General features: G+C 36.5%; 1 protein-coding gene across 2 annotated transcripts in view; it reads left to right on the top strand.

The window, feature by feature from the left end:
• The window catches only part of CLGN (calmegin), a 49,115-nt gene extending 30,077 nt beyond the window's left edge, over positions 1–19,038 (top strand). For both annotated transcript variants that reach the window (XM_045798936.2, XM_045798935.2), the window contains exons 9-15: positions 6,116–6,229; positions 6,407–6,557; positions 8,615–8,830; positions 9,923–10,048; positions 13,722–13,890; positions 14,957–15,057; positions 17,261–19,038. In XM_045798936.2, the coding sequence (XP_045654892.2) occupies positions 6,116–6,229; positions 6,407–6,557; positions 8,615–8,830; positions 9,923–10,048; positions 13,722–13,890; positions 14,957–15,057; positions 17,261–17,341 (958 nt within the window). In that variant the 3' untranslated portion in view covers positions 17,342–19,038. The remainder of the gene's footprint in view (positions 1–6,115; positions 6,230–6,406; positions 6,558–8,614; positions 8,831–9,922; positions 10,049–13,721; positions 13,891–14,956; positions 15,058–17,260) is intronic.
• The last annotated feature ends 217 nt before the right edge of the window (positions 19,039–19,255 follow it).

The following is a 19,255-nucleotide window of genomic DNA, read 5'->3' as shown; positions in this document are numbered from 1 at the left end:
AGTAAGTATATGTTTGAATTTCTAAGAAACTGTCAAACTTTTCCAAAGGGTTATATACCATTTTGCATTCACACTAATATTAAGAGTTATAGATCTTATATATTTATAGCATTTGGTATTATCTTTTTTTATTGAGATATAATTGACATATAACATTGTATTAATTTAGGTGTACAACATGTCTTGATATGTGTGTGAATTGCAAAATGATTAGCACATTAAGTGTAATTAACATCCATTACCACACAGTTACAAATTTGTGTGTGTGTGTGTGTGTGTGCATGTGTGTGATGGGAACTTTTAAGGTCTACTCTCTTAGCAACTTTCAAATATACAATACAGTATTATTAACTGTAGTCACCATGCTGTACATCACATCCCCAGGACTTATTTATTTTATAACTAGTGTTTTTACCTTTTGATCTTCTGATACTATCTGTTCTTTGTTTTTATTTTTCTTTGGCTATTCTAAAAGGTTTGTAGTGATATCTAATGTAGTTTTAATTTGCATTTCTCTAATAACTAATCATGTTGAGCAAATTTTTACTCACTTCCCATTCAGTCATTTCTTTGATCAAGTATCTTTTCAATTTTTTTAATTGGGTTATTTTTTATATTGAGTTATGGAAACTCTTTATATTCTGGATACAGGTATTAGTTATCTATTGCTATGTAACAAATTACCCCAAAACCTAGCAGCTTAAAACATTATATCACAGCTTCTGTGATCCAGGAATCTGAGAACAGCTTGCTGGATGTCGGCCAGAGTCCTCTCTTGGTTCCTTGCAATCTAGGCCTCTCCAGAGAGTAGCCCACAATATAGTAGGCTCTCTTCAAGGAGGAAAAAGTGAGGGAAGAGAGAGTGCAGAGAAGATGGAAGTCACAGTCCTTACCGCATTAACAGGGTCCTCCACAAATCCATAGCTACCCAGAACCAATGATTATGACTTTATTTGGAATCAGGGTCTTTGCAGATGTAATCAAGTTAAGATGAGGTCATACTGAATTAGGGTGGGCCCTATATCCAATGTGACTGGTGTTCTTAGAAGAAGAGGGACATTTGGACAGATACACACAGGGAGAACGCCATGTGACAACTAAGGCAGAAATTGAAGTGATGCATCTACAAGCCAGGGAACGCCAAGTATTGCCAGCACCACGAGAAGTGAAGGAGAAGCAGAGAAGGATCCTCCCCTAGAGCCTTCAGAGAGAACAGGGCCCTGTCAAAACTTTGACTTCTAGTCTCCAGAGCTCTGTCATTGTAAGGCTGTAGTTTGTGGTACTTGGGTTACAGCATTTCAGGAACTAATATATGGTCTCTTATAACTTAATCTTGGAAGTAACATCCCATCAGTGATTTCTGTTCATTAGTAGCGAGTTCTTAAATCTGACCCACACTCAAGGAGAGGGGAGCCTACATGGGCCTGAGTACCAGGAGGCAGGAATCATCGGGAACTATTTCAGAAGCCGCCCGCCTCAGTCCGAGATGACTGCAGTCCCGGCCCATTCCTTGATTCCGGCCTGTCAGAGACCCTGAGCAGAGGACCCAGTAAGGGATCCCCTGATTCAGAAACCACATAGTAAACAGTATTTTAAGCCCCTAAATTTTGGGGTTATGAAGCAATAGTCAACTAAGATATGTAGCATGCAGATATTTCCTCTCACTCTGGGGATTGTCCTAATTTTCTTAATAGAGAACAGAGTTTTTAAATTTTTATGAAGTCCAGTCTGTCAATATTTGTCTTTGATGATTCATGATTTTAGTGTCTTACCGAAGAAATCTTTGCCCGAGTGAATGTCATAAAGATTTGTGCTTTTTTCCTAGACAAATAGTTTTGACTAAAACTCTAAGTTAATTGTATGTAGTGTGAGATCTCAATCAAGATACAGATGTCTAATTGTTCCAACACCTCTCGTCATCACTAATGTCTGTAATGATCTGTACTGATGACTCCTCTTTCATTTCTAATATGGTAATTTGTTTTTTTGATGTATCTAACTAGAGGTTTATCAATAAAAAAATTTTTTTCAAAGATTTTGTTTATTTATTTGAGAGAGAGGGAGAGGGAGCAAGAGAGCACAAGCAGGGGGAGTGGCAGAGGGAGAGGGAGAAGCAGACACCCCATTGAGCAGGGAGCCTGATATGGGCTCAATCCCAGGACCCTGGGATCATGATTTGAGTGGAAGGCAGCCCCTTAACCAACTGAGCCACCCAGGCGCCCTGAGGTTTATCAATTTTATTGATCTTTTTCAAGAACTGGCTTTTGTTTTAGTTTTTCCCTTCTATTGACCTTTTTAAAATTTTGTTATTTACTTCCTTCTTCTTACTTTGAAGCAAATTATTGCTTCTTTTTTTCGGGCTTATTAAGTTAGAAAATCTCTTCTGGTAGAAGTAGCTGTAAATTTTCTCTAAACACTGCTTTAACTATGTTTTACAAATATATGTCATTTGCAAGAACATTCAATTCATGTTTTTTAATTAGTGATTAGTGATTTTTTCTTTGATCCATGTGTTTTTATTTTTATTTATTTATTTATTTTTAAAGATTTTATTTATTTATTTGACACAGAGAGAGACAGCCAGCGAGAGAGGGAACACAGGCAGGGGGAGTGGGAGAGGAAGAAACAGGCTCCCAGCGGAGGAGCCCGATGTGGTGTTCGAACCCAGCACTCTGGGATCACGCCCTGAGCTGAAGGCAGATGCTTAACGACTGAGCCCCCCAGGCGCCCCATGATCCATGTGTTTTTAAATGTGTTGCTTTGGTGGCAATTATTTGTGGATTTCCCAGATACAATTTTCATTTTGACTCCCATCTTTTAATTCTGTTGTCAGAAAATTTACAAATGTCAATTACATCACTGTGGTTGAAAGCTTCTATATATTTATGGGTTTTCAGTCTGTTCTCTTACTGAGAGAAGAGTATTAAAATCTTTATGATGATGGATTTGTCCGTAGCTCCTCTGAGTTCTGTTAGTTTTTCCTTCGTGTATTTTGAAGATCTGTTACTACATCTGTTTTCAGTATTTCATGACCTCTTGAGGAGCTAACCACTTTATTGTTACAGAATAATATCCTTCTTTATAAACTCTTGTAATACTCTGTCTTGACATCTGCTTTAGTCTCATACTGAGTCAATAGTCCTGCTTTCTTTTAAATCATGTTTCCATTGAATATTTTCCACTGTTAACCTGTAACCTATATATGCCTTTATTTTTAAAGTGATTTTCTGGTAGGCAACTTATATGTGGTCTTGTCTTTTAACTGGAGTGTTTTAAACCATCTACATTTAATGTAATTATTAATATGGTTGGATATAAACTGTACTTGTTCTCTTCCTACTTGTTTTCTGTTTGTCCCATATATTCTATGCTTTATAAAATATTTTCTTCCTGCCTTCTTTTAGATTATTTTTAGTCTTTTATTTTCTTCTTTCCTGTTGGCATATTACCTTTTCCTCTGTGGCTCATTGTTTTAGTGTTGCTCTAGGGTTTACAATATGCATCTTTAATTTATTCCAGTCTACTGTCATACCACTTTATGTCTACGTTAATCTTATAAGGGTCTTATATTTTCCTCCTTCCATCCTTCATGCTAGTATCATACATTTACTTCCTCTATCTATACTATGAAGGGCACACATATTTATTCTTCAGTCAGCATCTTTTAATCAGTTATTAGGAGAAAAGTTCTTTTATTTATTATTTAGTTATTGTTTCTGATACTCTTCTTTTGTGTAGATAAACATTTTTGTCTGTTATTATTTTCCTTCTTCTGATAAACTTCTCTTGACATATTGTGTACATGTCTGCTGTCATTGAAAACTCTCAACTTTTAATTATCTGAAAATTTATTTTACCTTAATTTTTGAAGGATGTTTTCACTATTATAGGTTGATAGTTATTTTAAAACAATCATTTTTTGAGTTGTCTAGAGACTTGTATTGTTTCTGATAAGTCAGTTGTCATTCTCATCCTTTTACTCCTTTACCTATTGTGTAATTTTTTCCTGTTTGGTTTTAAGATTCATTGTTACCGTTTTCAACAATTTGGTTTTGTTGTGCCTTGGATGTGTGTGTGTGTGTGTGTGTGTGTGTGTTTGCCTTGCTTTTGAGCTTTTGGGGATGTGGCTATATAGTTTGTATCAAATTTGGGTAATATTTGGCCATTTTTTCTTTGATTTTTGTTTGTTAATGGCATACAGCTTAAGCAGCATTTTTTTTATTAACATATAATGTATTATTTGTTTCAGGGGTACAGGTCTGTGATTCATCAGTCTTACACAATACACAGTGCTCACCACGGCACATACCCTCCCCAATGTCCATCACCCAGCCACCCCATCCCTCCCACCCTCCCCCCACTCCAGCAACCATCAGTTTGTTTCCTGAGATTGAGTCTTTTATGGTTTCTCTCCCTCTCTGGTTTCTTCTTGTATCATGTTTTCCTCTCTTCTCCTATGATCCTCTGTTTTGTTTCTTAAATTCCACGTGCCTTCCCATCTCTTGGGGCGGGGGGAACACCATGTAAATGTATGTTAGACTGCTTTATATTGTTTCACATGTCACTGAGGATCTATTCATTTTTATAAACCAGTTTTTTTTTTCCCTCTACTTCATTTTGGAAAAGGTCTACTCCTATTTCTTCAAGTTCTTGTTTGTTTGTAAACATTGGGGTTACTCTGTACTCAGAAATAGAGTAAGTAGTACTGGATAACCAAAAGGGTTTACTTGTTAACTCTCTTGTAGATAAAGAGAGATACTGATTAGCAATAAAAATGTCCTTGCTTTCAAGCAAATAGTATAATAAGGAAATAGGTTTTACAAGGTAGGAAGAACAGTATGGTTTTTTTAAAAAAAATAAAAGTCACTTATTAATGCATAACTTTCATGAATTCATACTTTCAGAAAAGGTAGGACTACATCTCTCCATGTGGATTTTCTTACATTGTTTTGTGTTTGTTTACCCATAGACTAAGGCTGAGAAATAAGTTTGCCCTTAAATGAGAGAAACCGCTTACAATAATCTCTTTCTGATTGGTCATACATGTTAGAATTTGTTTTATAAACTGCTAAAGAAACGCTCCCTTAAATTTTAAACTCTAGTTAATCTGAGCTTGGATAGACTCAAGATAACATTGATATCAGGCAAGTACAAGTCTTTACATTTAGAGAGTTGATTATTTGAATTTATTTTGTTACTTAGGTTTGTTTGAAAAATCATAATGTAACCTCTTGTTTAAAATGTCTACTTTTCTATAAAGATGAAAATTATAATTAGTAGTTCTATTCAGTACTTACTATGATTATGTTTATATACTTTAGAATTTATTTTCTAAGTGTTATTTTTTTAATGAAAATCCAAAATTACTAGAATTAAATATGGAGAGTTAAAAAACTAATATTGAAGTAGGGAAGACATTTCCAAATATGACATAAAATTGAAGAATCATAAAAGAAATATCAATAAATTTCAACTACGTGAAAATAAAATTATTTGAATATGGCAGAAAAAAACCCCACCTACCAAAAACTATATCAAAAAATACACAAGAAACTGGAAAAAATATTTTCAATTCATATAGCTGACAGAGGGCTAATTTTGTATTAGTTTCTAATGTATTCCAGGATATTCATTATAGCATTATTTGTAATAGTATGTATTTGGAAACACTGAATGTCCCTCAACAATAGGTAGGTTAAATAAATTATGGTATATCCACAAATTAGAAAACTGTACAACTGTTAAGAAAAACTGTATATCTGACAGCTTGTAGAGCTGTCTTGGCACATAGTGGGCTTCCAGTATGTGTTTGTTGATGAATGAATGAGTGTTTAAATGAACAAACGCAATGTTAAACATACTCTGTATAGAATGCTGTCATTTGTGTTTAAAAAAACCGTGTATACCAATGTGTGTATGCATGGAGCACAACAGGGAACATATACAAGAAGGTGACAAGTTAGCAGAAGATTTTGGTGGATGAAAGATGGGGGAAGTAGTAGGCACAAAGACAGAAGGGCAGGAAATGCCTTTTGGTATCTTCTGAATTTTGTAACATATGCATTTTTAAACCTTTTGAATCATTAATACTTGGCACAAAATACTGTATTTGCAGGGATGAAAGTGAACCTGCCCAAATAGAAGATTTAAGTGTTGTTAAACCTGATGGCTGGCTTGATGATGAACCAAAATTTATTCCAGATCCTAATGCTGAAAAACCTGATGACTGGTAAACATTCTTCATCTTCTCATGTCAATTTCATACATTTCTTACTTGCTTTTTGTTAGTAGTTCATCTGACTGACAGGAGAGACTTGAGGTTACTATACTTGAGGTTACTATAAATGTGTAGATACACATTTTCATCTGTGGAACTTTTATGTTGAATTTTTTCTAATTTCCTAAGGAATGAAGACATGGATGGAGAATGGGAGGCACCTCGTATTTCTAATCCAGCCTGTCGAATTGGGTGTGGTGAGTGGACACCTCCCCTGGTAGATAACCCCAAATACAAAGGAGTGTGGAGACCTCCAATGATAGATAATCCTAACTACCAGGTAATAACCACTTCTTCCAATTCCATAGTGAAGTTTAAAGTGCTGTGATAGTTCTGTTATAGATCTAGTTTTGATAATGTTGACTTTTAGAAATTTGATTTGTAATAGTATACATCAACTATCATAAGAAGTCAAAGAAAATAGACTCCAACTAATTTATATTTAAAAAGTAAAATACGGGGCGCCTGGGTGGCTCAGTCGTTAAGTGTCTTCCTTTGGCTCAGGCATGATCCCAGCGTTCTGGGATCGAGCCCCACATCGGGCTCCTCTGTTGGGAGCCTGCTTCTTCCTCTCCCACTCCCCCTGCTTGTGTTCCCTCTCTCGCTGGCTGTCTCTATCTCTCTCTCTCTCTCTCTGTCGAAGGAATAAATAAAATCTTAAAAAAAAAAAAAAAAAGAATTTCTTAAAAAAAAAAAAGGTAAAATATTCTTGGGGCACCTGGCTGGCTTGGTCCATAGAGTATGTGACTTTTGATCTCTGCGTTGTGAGTGCAAGCCCCACGTTGGGCTTAGAGTTTGCTTTTTAAAAAAATTGTAATGTATTCTTTATGTAATTTTCTGGGGGAATAATATTAAGAACTAAAGATCAATCACTTCATACTATATTTTTCCCTGGTAATTAATGATCACTCTGGAGTCAAGTTCTATCTTAGAGTTAAACATAAGAAATGAGTTCTGATCAGGAGACCTCACACACTGTACATTTTAGTAATTAATGCCTTTGCTTAATTAATGTGCTCCTTGTTTTCTGGTGTTATTAAACTTTGGATTTTTAAAAATATGAATTAGATATCTTTTGAGTGTACTTAGATCTTTGGGTAGAAATCTCTATGTTAACCATTTAACCCTGTAGTTTTATCTAACTGTTCATTGACGTTTGCTAATATTTATTATATGGATGCAGTTACCTATTCCAATTGTTCACTGTCATTTTTTTTTTCATAGCATTTATCACAGAGTGTTTATTTTGGTAACTTCTTTGTTGAATGTCTCCCTCATTACTTTAAATTTAATTGAGGAACCATGTCTCTTTTGATTATCACTCTGTCCCTAGCATCTGGCATAGTTCCTGGTACAGAATAGACCAGGAGTGAGAGAGTAATCATATTGTCGAATTTTATCGATTTGGTTTTGTTTAATTATTTAAGATCTAATGCAACTTTTATGTTGAATTTTTTTCTGAGGTTCAACCATGACTGAAAAGTGATGCCCATCATAGGTGTATGTTAAAAGGAGTGGCTTTATGTCTGCCTTCGGCTCAGGTCATGATCTCAGGATCCTAGGATAGAGCCCTGCATCGGGCTCCCTACTCAGTGAGGAGTCTGCTTGTCCCTCTCCCTCTGCCCCTCCCTGCTACTTGTGTTCTCTCTCTCTCTCAAATAAATAAATAAAATCTTTAAAATTTTTTTTAAAAATAAAAGGAGTAGCTTCATATTTACCATATAGTAATCTCTCCGATTTGTAGAATTTTAATGACTCCTTGCCTTGAATAACTTTACTAAATGTAAAAAAAAACTTGTCTAAAATAGTATCACTTACTTGTGAAATTTAATTACTCAAGTTTTTGTGTGTGTTGGATTTTCACTTTGCCTGTTTTTGCAGTTTAAAGTCAGTTTTATTCATAGGGAACATTGTGTATACAGAATGAGAAGAACCAAGTTTTTATTTCCAATGACTTGCTAATGAGTTAATATCAGTTAATGTTTTCTTTTTTCTCCAGTCATTACTGCTGATTTCACTTAACAGCAATGACTCCTATCTTTTTCTTTTCTTTTCTTTTCTTTTCTTTTTTTTTTGAGAGAGAGAGAGAGACACACACGGAAGGGGCAGAGGGAGAGAGAGAATCCCAAGCAGGTTCCATGCCCAGCATGGAGCCAAATATGGGGCTCATCTCACAACTCTGAGATCGTGATCTGAGCCGAAATCAAGAGCTGGACACTTAACTGAGCCACCCAGGTGCCCCATCAACAACAGTGACTTCTTGAATAGCATTTATAATGAGATTATTTAATTTGAAAATGTCTTTAAATTATTTTTTTCTTTATTGTTTTTTCCCAGGGAATCTGGAGTCCTCGAAAAATCCCTAATCCAGATTATTTTGAAGATGATCATCCGTTTCTTCTGACTTCCTTCCGTGCTCTCGGTTTAGAGCTTTGGTCTATGACCTCTGATATCTACTTTGATAATTTTATTATCTGTTCAGAAAAGGAAACAGCAGATCGCTGGGCTGCAGATGGTTGGGGAGTGAAGATAATGGTAGCAAATGCTAACGAGGTACAGTATTTACCATAGAATAGTCCTAGGACTTCATCCTGGTTATAGGTTATACAAGTGGCCCTTGAAAGGTAAATAAATATGCTATAATTACTAAATGTACTTAAATAAATTTGTTGATAAAATAGCCTTACTGTATTATGTTACAACTTCATCATGAGCTGTATAATGAACTATATATATATGTGTGTATCTTCATTAAATTATGATAGCATAATGGGATTTAATTTCCTGCTTGCTATTTATAAGGAGACTACTTAATATCCTGGTCACCTTGTCAATTCATGGCCTAAGTGGTAACAGTAACGTAAATATTATTCTTTATCCATTTAAATTATTTTTCACTTAGAGGAATACAGAGGACTTTAAAATTTATTATTATTAAATTGTGTTCCAATATTTTTTTTCTCAAATCTTAACACTGTTTAGAAATATTAAGCTAAATATTTCAACACAATGCATCTTGGAGAATATATCTTTAAAATCAATTACTGTAAAGAAAAATACCTTACATTTGGTTTCTTTGGACAGTAGCAAAAGCCATCAAAATAGTAGGTAAAGGAGTTTTCATTTTGGAACTTTTAAAATTTAGACATTTAATGATTTTAGATTTTACTTTAATGAGAGAAGCAGTTTCCTCACTGAAGGTGGTTGTGTGTGGAATTTGTTAATTAAAAAAAGAAAACACAATTATTCCCAGGTTGATCTTATTAATAAGTTCTTTAAAAGTACAGAACCAGAAAGATTTCTCGAGCATTGTATACTTCTAAATGAAGGAGGTAGTACATCCATAAAGAGTAGTTCTGTCCTTAAGCTTACCCAAAAATAGTCCTCATTCTTGCGGATAGGTTAGTGATTTCTACCTATGTAGTAACATATCTTCTACTATAAAGTCTCAAAGAGTGATACATGCTAATAAGAGTTTAAACTATACCATGTATAAGATGGGAAAATTAAATATTTTTAACCTACAAGTTCATCACTCCTTAATATAAAACACCTACATAAAAGAAGTTGTTTTTTTGTAGGAGGTATTTCCTAATGAATGTTTATGAAATCTGAATTTCATTTTTATGCTTATTTCTTGTGTAGCCTGGTACATTTAAACAGTTCATGGCAGCTGCTGAAGAGCGCCCGTGGCTTTGGTTCGTTTATCTTGTGGCAGCAGGGCTTCCGGTTGTATTAATTGCTTCATTTTGTTGGCCAAGAAAAGTTAAGGTAAAGAAATTGGATTTCCTTCAACTTAAAATAAATCTCTTAGTGTTTAGGAGTTCTATTGAACAAATGATTCTTTTTTTAAATTTAAATTCAATTAATTAACATATAATGTACTATTAGTTTCAGAGGTAGAGGTCAGTGACTCATCAGTCTTATATAATACCCGGTGCTCATAATATCATGTGCCCTCCTTAGTGTCCATCAGCCAGGTACCCCATACCCGCACCCCCTCCACTCCAGCAGCCCTCAGTTAGTTTCCTATGATTAAGAGTCTCTTAAGGTTTGTCTCCCTCTCTGATTTTGTCTTGTTTCATTTTTTCCTCTCTTCCCCTATGATCCTCTGTTTTGTTTCTTAAATTCCACATGTGAGTGAGATCATATGATAATGGTCTTTCTCCCCTTGACTTATTTCACTTAGCATAATACCCTCTAGTTCCATCCACGTCCTTGCAAATGGCAAGATTTCTTTTTTTTTTTTTTTGATGGCTGAGTAGTACTTCATCGTGTGTGTGTATATAAACATCTTCTTTATCCATTCACCTGTTGATAGGCATCTGGGCTCTTTCTATAGTTCAGCTATTGTGGACATTGCTGCTGTAAACATTGGGGTACAGATGCCCCGTCAGATCACTACATTTGTATCTTTGGGGTAAATACCCAGTAGTGCAATTGCTGGGTCATGGGCTAGCTCTATTTTCAACGTTTTGAGGAACCTCCTTACTGTTTTCCAGAGTGGCTGTACCCACCAACAGTGCAGGAGGGTTCCCCTTTCTCCACATCCTTGCCAACATGTTGTTTCCTGACTTGTTAATTTTAGACATTCTGACTGTTGTGAGGTGGTATCTCATTGTGGTTTTGATTTCTATTTCCCTGATGCCGAGTGATGTGGAGCACTTATTCATGTGTTTATTCATGTGTCCATTTGGTTGTCTTCTTTGGGGACATGTCTTCTGCCCATTTCTTGATTGGGTGATTTGTTCTTTGGGTGTTGAGTTTGACAAGTTCTTTATAGATTTTGGATACTAGCCCTTTATCTGATACGTCATTTGCAAATATCTTCTCCTACTCTGTCAGTTGTCTTTTGGTTTTGTTGACTGTTTCCTTTGCTGTGCAGAAGTTTTTTATTTTGATGAAGTCCCAATAGTTCATTTTTGCCTTTGTTTCCCTTGCCTTTGGAGACGTGTCTAGCAAGAAGTTGGTGTGGCTGAGGTCGCAGATGGATTCCTGTGTCAGATTTAGGTCTTTCATCCATTCTGAGTCTATTTTGTGTGTGTTGTAGGGAAATGGTCCAGTTTCATTCTTCTGCATGTGTCTGTGCAATTTTCCCAACATCATTTGTTGAAGAGACTGTCTTTTATTCCATTGGATATTCTCTCCTGCTTTGTCCAAGATTAGTTGACCATAGAGTTGAGGGTCCATTTCTGGATTCTCTATTCCGTTCCATTGATCTGTGTGTCTGTTTTTGTGCTAGTACCATACTGTCTTGATTATTACAGCTTTGTAATAGAGCTTGAAGACCGGAATTGTGATGCCACCAGCTTTGGTTTCCTTTTCGACATTCCTTTGGCTATTCGGGTCTTTTGTGGTTCCATACAAATTTTAGGATTATTTGTCCCAGCTCTGTGAAAAAAGTTGATGGTATTTTGATAGGGATTGCATTGACTGTGTAGATTGCTCTAGGTAGCGTAGACATTTTAACAATATTTGTTCTTCCAATCCATGAGCATGGAACTTTTTCCATTTCTTTGTGTGTTCCTCAGTTTCCTTCATGAGTGTTCTATAGTTTACTGAGTACAGATCCTTTGCCTCTTTGGTTAGGTTTATTCCTAGGTATCTTATGGTTTTGGATGCCATTGTAAATGGGATCTACTTCTTAATTTCTCTTTCTTCTGTCTCATTGTTGGTGTATAGAAATGCCACCGGGTTCCCCAATCTTCCTAATTTTTTCAAAGAACCACTTCCTAGTTTTGTTGATCTGTTCTGCTATTCTTTTGGTTTCTAGTCCATTGATTTCTGCTCTAATCTTTATTAATTCTCTTCTCCTGCTGGGTTTATGCTTTATTTGCTCTTCTTTCTCTAGCTCCTTTACATGTAAGGTAAGACTGTGTGTTTGAGACCTTCCTTGTTTCTTGAGAAAGTCTTGTATTGCCATATACTTCTCTCGTAGGACCACCTTAGCTGCATCCCAAAGGTTTTGAATATTTGTTTTTTCATTTTCATTTGTTTCCATTAATTTTTAAAAATTCTTTAATTTCCTGGTTGACCCATTCATTCTTTAGTAGGATGCTCTTTAGCCTCCATGTATTTAAGTTCTTTACAACTTTCCTCTTGTGATTGAGTTCGTTTCAAAGCACTGCGGTCTGAAAATATGCAGGGAATGATCCCAGCCTTTGGTACTGGTTGAGACCTGATTTGTGACCCAGTATGTGATCTGTTCTGGAGAATGTTCCATGTGCACTGGAGAAGAATGTGTATTCTATTGCTTTAGGATAGAATGCTTTGAATATATCTGTGAAGTCCGTCTGGTCCAGTGTGTCATTCAAAGCCCTTGTTTCCTTGTTGATCTTCTGCTTAGGTATCTGTCCACTGCAGTGAGGGGGGTATTAAAATCTCCTACTGTTATTGTATTATTATTGATGTGTTTCTTTAATTTTGTTATTAATTGGTTAATATAATTGGCTGCTTCCATGTTAGGGGCATAAGTATTTACAATTGTTAGATCTTTTTGTTGGGTAGACCCTATAATTATGATATAGTGTCCTTCTTCATCTCTTATTACAGTCTTCGGTTTAAAATAATTTGTCAGGGTGTCTGGTTGGCTCAGTCATTAAGTGCCTGCCTTCTGCTCAGGTCTTGATCCCTGGGTCTTGGGATTGAGCCCCACGTCCGGCTCCCTGCTCAGTCGGGAGCCTGCTTCCCCCTCTCCCTTTGTGGCTCCCCCTGCTTGTGCTTTTCTCTCTCTCTCTCTCTCAAATAAATAAATTCTTTTTAAAAAATCTAATTTGTCTGTTATAAGGATTGCCACCCCAACTTTCTTTTGATGTCTATTAGCATGATAAATGGTTTTCCACCGCCTCACTTTCAATCTGGAGGTGTCTTTGGGTCTAAAATGAGTCTCTTGCAGACAGCACATCCATGGGTTTTGCTTTTTTATCCATCTGATACCCTGTGTCTTTTGATTAGGGCATTTAGCCCATTTACATTCAGAGTAACTATTGAAAGATATGAATTTAGTGCCACTGTATTGCCTGTAAAGTCAGTGTTTCTGTATATTGCCTCTGTTCCTTTCTGGTCTTTGTTACGTTTGGGCTCTCTCTTCGCTTAAAGGATCCCTTTTAACATTTCTTGTAGGGCTGGTTTGGTGATCACAAATTCTTTTACTTTCTGTTTGTCCTGGAAGCTCTTTATCTCTCCTTCTATTCTGAAAGACATCCTAGCTGGATAAAGTATTCTTAGCCGCATATTTTTCTGATCTAGCACCCTGAATATATCATGCCTGTCCTTTCTGGCCTGCCAGGTCTCCGTGGACAGGTCTGAGTAAGTGATTCTTAAAAGTAGTAAGCTAAATTTCCTCTAAGTTTTTACTGCTGAGTCACTGTGTTTGATATCAGTGATTGAAAAAAAAACCAGAGTTTTGCTTTTACTAAAAATAGCTTATGTTAAACTACCACAGAAAAAATATGAAGATTCAGAGTATAAAAAAACTGACGTATGTAAGCCACAAACAAAGGGAGCATTAGAGCAAGAAGTGAAGGAAAAGAAAGCTGCCCTGGAGAAACCAGTAGACTTGGAAGAAGAAAAAAAGCAAAGTGATGGTGAAACTCTTGAAACTCCTGAAAAAGGTAGGATAATGATAGGTAGGTAAGTAGGTAGGTAGGTAGCCAGCCAAAGGCAGGATAGCGATAGTGAGTTACAGTGGGGACCCTGGGTGAAGCTCGTAAAAAGAGCAGATCGTCTGGTAAACACTAGCTCTGGCACTTGCTCATTGTCAAATATCTACCATCTGAATCCCCAGCAGTCGGCTACTGTGGCAAAGAGGAGTGATGGCCCCTGCCTGGGTGCTGTACCCTGAGCAGCTGTCCTGCTTACGGTTCTTGTTTTCTAGGAAGAGAGAGATTTAGGAGCAAGTATGAATCCCACATGTCGTACCTGTTTGCAGGGGCTTTTCTTGCCTCCGAGAATGTAGATGAGATGGGAGGCACAGACAGCACAGCCTCTGTGGGAGAGGAGTAGGTTTAAGGCAGGTAATTGTGGCCACAAAATTAACACCAAGTCTTTTAGTGGCTGTTGTTCATCAGATAGCTTAATATATTAAATGAATAATTTAATGGCCCGAAAGGACTGCTGAATCATATGTCCCCTTCCCACCCTATACTAAACTCCTAAACAAGTTCAAACTGAAGAACTGAGGCTTTTTGGTGGGTCTCCATTGAGACTTGCTTACACTCACGTAGGTAGCAATCAACTGTCGATGTTCGCCAGGGTCTCAAGTCAGGCTCCAGACTGAGCCCCTTACAACTGAAATTATATCTTGAGCACTGTTTTTAACTTAATAGCTGATGAAACAGTTGACTTAAAAATCATACTCTGAAAAAAATACACACATGTGTATTTACATATGTATCTACATATGTATACACACATATACATATATGTTTGCTTTTCATATCGCATGTAAGTCTGAATGCTTAAGAATTTCTTAAACCTGTCTCTTCCCTCAAATATGATGATTTATTTATAAAATGTTGTATAATAATGTATATTTGCAATTAATTTTTTAGAAATTTCTCATGATGGAAATTGCTTTTAAATTTTAGAATTTAAATAAATCCCCTTGTTGTGTTTAATACTTCTCAGTAGCAAAATGCTAATTCAAATCTTTGCCTGTAATAAAAACCTGTATTCTAGAAGAGGAAGGTGAACCTGAGGAAAAGAGTGAAGAAGAAATTGAAATCATAGAAGGACAAGAAGAGGGTAATAAATCAAATAAGTCTGGATCAGAGGATGAGGTAAGCAACTCTTTAACAGAAAATAAACCAGATTTTATGTATGATTGTTATCCATAAAAAATTATTTATTTATTTATTTATTTTTTTTAAAGATTTTATTTATTTATTTAACACAGAGAGAGACAGCCAGCGAGAGAGGGAACACAAGCAGGGGGAGTGGGAGAGGAAGAAGCAGGCTCATAGCGGAGGAGCCTGATGTGGGGCTCGATCCCGTAACGCTGGGATCACGCCCTGAGCCGAAGGCAGATGCTTAACCGCTGTGCCACCCAGGCGCCCCCATAAAAAATTATTTAAACAAAGCAGTCTTGTTTATAGAGACTTTTTTCAAGGTCTGGTTTACCATATAAAAATTGGCTATATTTTTCCAAGCTTTCATAAGAGCCTCCATACTGTTTTTAAAATATATCCATAAAGAAGGCAAGAAAATACTATAATTTATATCATCTTAATGCCTGATGAGAAACAGTTTAAAGTAAGCCTGGGGTTTACAAAACAGAGCTGCATCTGTAAAAAATTATGACTTTATCATTAAAGTATTCTGTTGAAAATTATAATATAAAAAAACCATTTGAATATTTAAAAGGTAATTCTGTTTATTATAAGACAGTTTTCTTTATACCTATTATAAAAACATTCTCATGGTCTGAATAATTTATTGTCACATTTTGTAATATTTCATTCATTGGGTAGTTGAGTACTGTCTGCCTGATAGGGTGTTTTTTCTCAAATCTTGAGTAAACTAGTTTTCCCCTTAACTTAGTATCTCTACCCGTTTCTGCATCCTGATATATGATAGAACTTTCCACAGTGCCTCTCTTTAGTTAGTTGTTCTGGAATCAGAAACCATCCAGGATATGATTCAGAACCAGAGCGTTCTCTTGTTACCCAGCACATACCAAAGGCCCGTTTCCTCTATCTGCCAGCCCTTAGGAGCTGTGTGACCTTACCCCGGTCACCGTCCTCAGCACCCTCAGTACTCAGTGCTAGGCAGGGGGAAAGCGTAGTTTTGCCTGGCCTCTTGCATGTGATGACATAAACATGCTATTTTAACTGTTTGAAGAGATCTCTCACGTAAATTTGTTTTATTGTTTTTGTTTGTTTTCTAAAGCCTATTCAATACACACAGTTATTTGTCTTAATTGCCTTGTGAGTTCTTAAAGGACTTTTGGGGGAACATTAGTATGAATATCCATATTAGAGGAAACCCGGTGAAGATAATTTCTTCCAGGACAGAGTTTTAAAGTCATTGTTTCACCTGTCACTCTCTTAATACTTACAATCTAGTTACATTTTGCTTTACAAAACATTTTGTGTACCTTTAAAAATGTCTTAATTCTTTGTCTTTTAGTCTTCTTATATGTCAGGGGGCTAAAATAAGCCAATTTGTGTATAGTATGACCTTGAAAAATGATTATAACTATTTTGTATAATACCGTATAATACCTTCAGTATTTTATTTTATTATACAAGTTTAATTTATGTATGAGTGCTTAGTGGATGAGGAAAGAAAAAACCCGAACTATAAATTTGATGTTTCCCTTCCCTCTCTCCACATTTTCTCTAAGTACTGTGTGTCAGAAGTTCTGAAAGCGTGGGGCGCCTGGGTGGCTCAGTTCGTTAAGCGTCTGCCTTCAGCTCAGATCATGATCCCAGGGTCCTGGGATCGAGCCCCGCATCGGGCTCCCTGCTCCGCTGGGAGCCTGCTTCTTCCTCCCCCACTTCCCTTGCTTGTGTTCCCTCTCTCACTGGCTGTCAATCCCTCTGTCAAATAAATACATAAAATCTTTAAAAAAAAAGAAGTTCTGAAAGCGTCTCTGCAAACTTAGCTCAGCAAGTCATTACTTGTAGAACTAGTGTGGTGAAGTTGGTGCTTAATAACCCACAATGAAAAGATCATACAGCCTTTAGTTAGCTACGAAATTGAGATTCAGTTCCAAATGATAAAATCGTGAGTTGAGCTGTTAGCAGTGTTCTTGTCAGAGGCACGTTGGATAAGCAGAGTTATTCTAAAAATGTAATCATGTCAAAAGATGAACAAATTAAAACATGGTAACTCACGTACACATTTTTGATCAGCTTTATGAATTAAAGAACACATACAAGGTGGCACTTGTTAGAATATATATTTTAGAGAATAAGAACTGTGCTATTTACTATTTACCCATTGTATGGAAATAAGCATTCGCATCCTTCTTTCTTCTAGATGAAAGAAGCAGATGAGAGCACAGGATCTGGAGACGGGCCAGTGAAGTCAGTACGCAAGAGGAGAGTACGGAAGGAGTAAACTGTATTCAAGTATTCTGAATTCCTGAGCAAGCTATTTGGCGTTTTAACGTCAGTGTGCCAGAGCCGAACTTGGGTCCATCTGCACATGTTTCTAATATCTAGCATTGTTCTTCTTTCGGACATTTATTTTAGTCTTTCTTTTCAGGAAAAAAAAAAAAAAAACTTTGAAGTTACCTGGTCTTTGAATTTAGAATAAAAAAGAGTGGCACGTTACTTATCAGATTTAAGAGATTAATATCATTAGAAGTTACCGAGTTTTAAAAGTTCTAGAAAGTTTTGGTTTGTACAGAGCAAAATAACACGCAGCAGCTTCACTGCTCTTGGAAGATCGGTTGCTGGAATTGCCTCTTAAACAGCTGTACGACGCCGTAACTGGTAGTTCGGTAATAAGAATGAGAGTGTGTTCTCTTGTAGAGCTAAACGCAATAAAGTTTCTGTGTGGTTGTTTGATTCTGTCCACAGTTGAAAGCGTTGTATGTGGCCTCCATTTGCCAGTTGTGTCAAATTACAGTCAGGGTCTGTTGTTCGTTTAAATGATAGATTCCTTTAAACAGGTGCTTTGCTGACAAGTCAACAAAACAGAAATGTCTAAGGGTCATTCATGGAATCACTGGTTAATAGTGCAGCATATTGTACATGTGAATACAAAGATAATAGGTTCATCAAAATATAATGGTGTACAGATACTTTTAAGCCTTTATAATTGTTTTATTCCAGAATGGCTTACCCTGCTCAGAAGATTGCTTATGCATACATTGCTCTCGAAAATAAAATTTAAACATTTTTTCTTCTTTAAATTATACCCTCTTTATATACCTGATAGGTAAATTATTGAAGGGGGAGCTTTAAATTATTTTCTTTTTACTGGTTATTAAGGGATTCTAATAGCAAATAGGTATTAATCATCATGCTTTGTATTTTTATCTTGCTTTTTTCCTGAAAATTCAAATCTACTTTGAGCCTGTTGTCTAGCTTTAAAGCCGCCCCTAAGGTAGACGGTAAATACTGCTCCTCTTTTAAAGTGGTGACCAGAAATCACAGAACTACATTACAGTGGAGCTGTGTCGTTCCATTTAAAATATTTTAAGAACTTTTTATGTTTGGGTAACAGGTTAGGCCCTTTGGAAGGGGATCCGAATCGTCGAGACCACGGAACTACTTTAATACTATCGAGGGAACTTGACACTAGTTGGGTGACACTTTGGATTTCTTCATGTACATATGCACCCCAACCCTGGGCAGGCGCCAGCTCGGTTCCCATACGGCCCGTTCCCCAGTCGTACAGTTAGAGCACACGGATGAGGAGAAGGAGATGCTCGCTTCTCTTTTTACTAAAGTTAAGCCAAACAGCCAGTAATACTTTCATTCCTCATCTCAGAGAGTGAGTCGAAAATAAGCGCTTTATTCTCATTGCTGTGTACTGACTTTCATAAACGGGTGGTGGAAAATCTTAATAGTTAACCATATTTTGTGTTTATTTAATACTAACCGAACGTGACACATCTTGCAAGGACTGCCTTTCTTGCTTTGTATTTGGAACATCCCAATGAACTAGACATATTGAGTGATTCTAGAGGAGAATGTTTCTGGAAGTACCAGGAGAGAAATCCTTAATTTTATGGAAACCTTGCCTGACAAGTGTCTTGTATGTGAACATTTTTTCCTAAAGATTTATTAAAGGTTTTTTTTTACTTTGTTGGTTGCAGATTCATTTTAAATTGAGTGTTTGGTTAAACTCCATGAGCTAGCAGTGGTAGGATGCGAGCAGCTCGTTTGGCCAGCTCAGTGCCCCTTCCTGTGGGGGTCCCCGCTGTGGAGGTATGATGGCTGGTAGGTTTAACCAAAACTTGAACTTTCACATAAACATGTGTGCAGAGCCACGCAGTCGATAAAGCGTGGTCTTCCTTATCAA

The sequence above is a fragment of the Ursus americanus genome, chromosome 13 (assembly GCF_024610735.1).
Source record: "Ursus americanus isolate L20-20 chromosome 13, mUrsAme1.1.p, whole genome shotgun sequence".
NCBI lineage: Eukaryota > Metazoa > Chordata > Mammalia > Carnivora > Ursidae > Ursus > Ursus americanus.
Note: the sequence above shows the minus strand (reverse complement) of the source record. Positions and strands in the feature narration are given on the sequence as shown.